We start from the raw sequence: 2,306 nt of genomic DNA, 5'->3' as shown, positions 1-2,306 counted from the left end.
TTTTTTTTTTTCCCCTCTACCCTTTTGCTCCTTAGTTGGGGAGCCAGCAAAATGGTGTTACAGTAAGTAGGAGAGAGTTATTCTGGTAGACTGATAGAACCATGGGGTGGTGTTATTTTTTTAAGAATTGTTCACCTATGTAGGTTAAATGCAAGCCTTAGCATGACTTTGAATTCTGTTTTACAGGCTTGATTCCAAGAGCTATAAAACTTTGTTGTCTTATAAACTAGGTCAACAGAAGTTAGAAGTATTTTTCTTTCCCATCTTTTCCTGCCTAATAATACATGCAGAAATGTTTCTGTCCTGATTTCTGAGTTGAGATCTTTACATGGGTTGCCAGAGTCTTAGACAGGTGGGTCAGGCTAGTAGGTTAAAAGAAGAAACAGTGGGATGTTGAAGTAAAGCCTTTCTGTCTTGTTTTTGTCTTCCTTTCACATCTCAACCTTCGCCAGGTGGATTTGGATGTAACGTTACCAGGAGAAGGTGGAAAAGATCGTCCCTTCAAGGTGTCAATAAAGTTTGTTTCTCGGGTGAGCTGGCACTTGCTGCATGAAGTTTTGACGGGAAGGACCTTGCCTGAGCCTCTGGAACTAGACAAACCGATCAGCACTAACCCTGTACATGCTGTCGATGTGGTGCTACGACACCTACCCTCCATGAAGTAGGTCTCTAATCTGTTCCCTGTCTCCCTGCCGTCTGTCTCTTTGTCTGCTGTATCCCATATGGGATACCTCCATACTTCCACAGACATGACCAGAGGAAATTTAAGCCACTCCTTCCCGGCAGCCCATTTCATTAGAGAATAGAACTTGTTATCTACAGGTGTGTAACCATGTAAAGAGCTCAGGCCCCAACAAGTAATATTCAGAGGGGTGTTCTCAGAAAAGTCCAGGAACCATCAGACACTTCTGCCAAGTTCTCCAAGTCATTTCTCTTGAATCAGAAATGTAGTGATACAGAATGCTCTCAAATTCCATCTCTGCATTCTGCTTATGTTGTGCTATGCATCATCTAATGTCGTGTGCACTAGCTGAAAGCTTGTGGCTTTCTTTTTAATTCAGCAACACCTTTTTACAAAGTTAAATCTTTCTGCTCAGTTTTTGGGTAAATAATTTAGTATAGTTTTCCTTAACAGTGTCTGTTTTCCCTTCCTTTTAACCCTAAAATTTCAAACGAGGTTGAATTAACATAGATATGTATTTGTCTTTATTTGGGCATTGGGAGTCACTTAAAAAAAAAGTTAGAGTAATCATTTGAGTCTTTTTTTTACACAGTATAAAATACATTAGTACAGACAAATCTGTAACGTGCTAAAATGACCTTGTAGCTTTAAGGAACTGAATTTTTTTCAAGTGACCCACATTTCAGAACAATGTGAGATCTAATGACCTTTATGCTAATGTATCCTGGGAGTTTGTAACACAGCTACAGATGGAATTTTTCCAGCTTTTTGTTTATGCCACTTCCTACTGTCCAGAGTAGTGAGATGAAGTAAAAACCCACAAGCTGGTAAAACATACCCAAATTCCTGTTAGTGGAAAAGCATACCAAAGGGTACATCCAGCACACACCAGGCCTGTTCTATAGAAGAATCCTGCAAATCTGCATTTGTGCTTTAACCAAAATTGTGCTTTACTGAAATTTAAATTTTCTCAGATGTTTAACTTGGGGGTTTTGAAGAGCATTACTACTTTAAAAAATTGTAATGCATGTTTTTGGCTAAATGTGAAAGTATTGCAAAGAACACCCTAAAATCCCTTTTTTATCACCATATATGCAAACTTTGTACAACAATATTTTCTAAAATACTCCTTCTTGTAGAAGGCTTAACAAGCTTATGTGGAAAACATTGTCATACCGATGGAAACCTTTTTTTCTTATAGGTATACCCCTGTGGGCCGCTCCTTTTTCTCTGCTCCAGAAGGCTACGATCACCCTTTGGGAGGGGGCAGGGAAGTATGGTTTGGATTCCATCAATCTGTGAGGCCTGCCATGTGGAAAATGATGCTTAATATTGATGGTAAGTAACGGAAGGAGAGGAATATCTCTAGGAATAAAAATGGCTGCAGTCTTTCAACCAGTTGGTTTCTACATGTCTGAGTTTCAGTAAGAAAGAAATTAGTACAAGCAGCTGTTACCTGATGAACAAAAAGATATAGTTGTGGAAAGGCACCAGCTCCTAAGTTTAACTTTTCTGTAAAATACAAATCAATTCAACTTTTACCTGTAAACTGCATTTCGTAAAATATTTTGGCATGTCCTCTAACAAAACAGAGGCTTTTTGTTTTCATTTACTTTGATTTATC

At 38.6% G+C, this 2,306-nt stretch overlaps 1 protein-coding gene across 4 annotated transcripts in view; it reads left to right on the top strand.

Annotated features, from left to right (window-relative positions):
• LOC109318455 (protein argonaute-1) overlaps positions 1-2,306 on the top strand; it is a 124,413-nt gene that overhangs the window by 81,188 nt on the left and 40,919 nt on the right. For 3 of the 4 annotated variants that reach the window (XR_002103252.1, XM_019547735.1, XM_019547739.1), the window contains 2 exons: positions 453-661; positions 1,884-2,020. Coding sequence is in view for 3 of the 4 variants with exons in the window: in XM_019547735.1 (XP_019403280.1) it covers positions 453-661; positions 1,884-2,020 (346 nt within the window). In the remaining variant the exon portion in view is untranslated. The remainder of the gene's footprint in view (positions 1-452; positions 662-1,883; positions 2,021-2,306) is intronic. The other variant, XM_019547737.1, reaches the window with a different exon arrangement.

Source organism: Crocodylus porosus, unplaced genomic scaffold, assembly GCF_001723895.1.
Source record: "Crocodylus porosus isolate Cpor-Errol unplaced genomic scaffold, CroPor_comp1, whole genome shotgun sequence".
Lineage (NCBI taxonomy): Eukaryota > Metazoa > Chordata > Crocodylia > Crocodylidae > Crocodylus > Crocodylus porosus.
The sequence above is the reverse complement of the archived record's forward strand: the minus strand, read 5'-3'. Positions and strand labels throughout refer to the sequence as shown.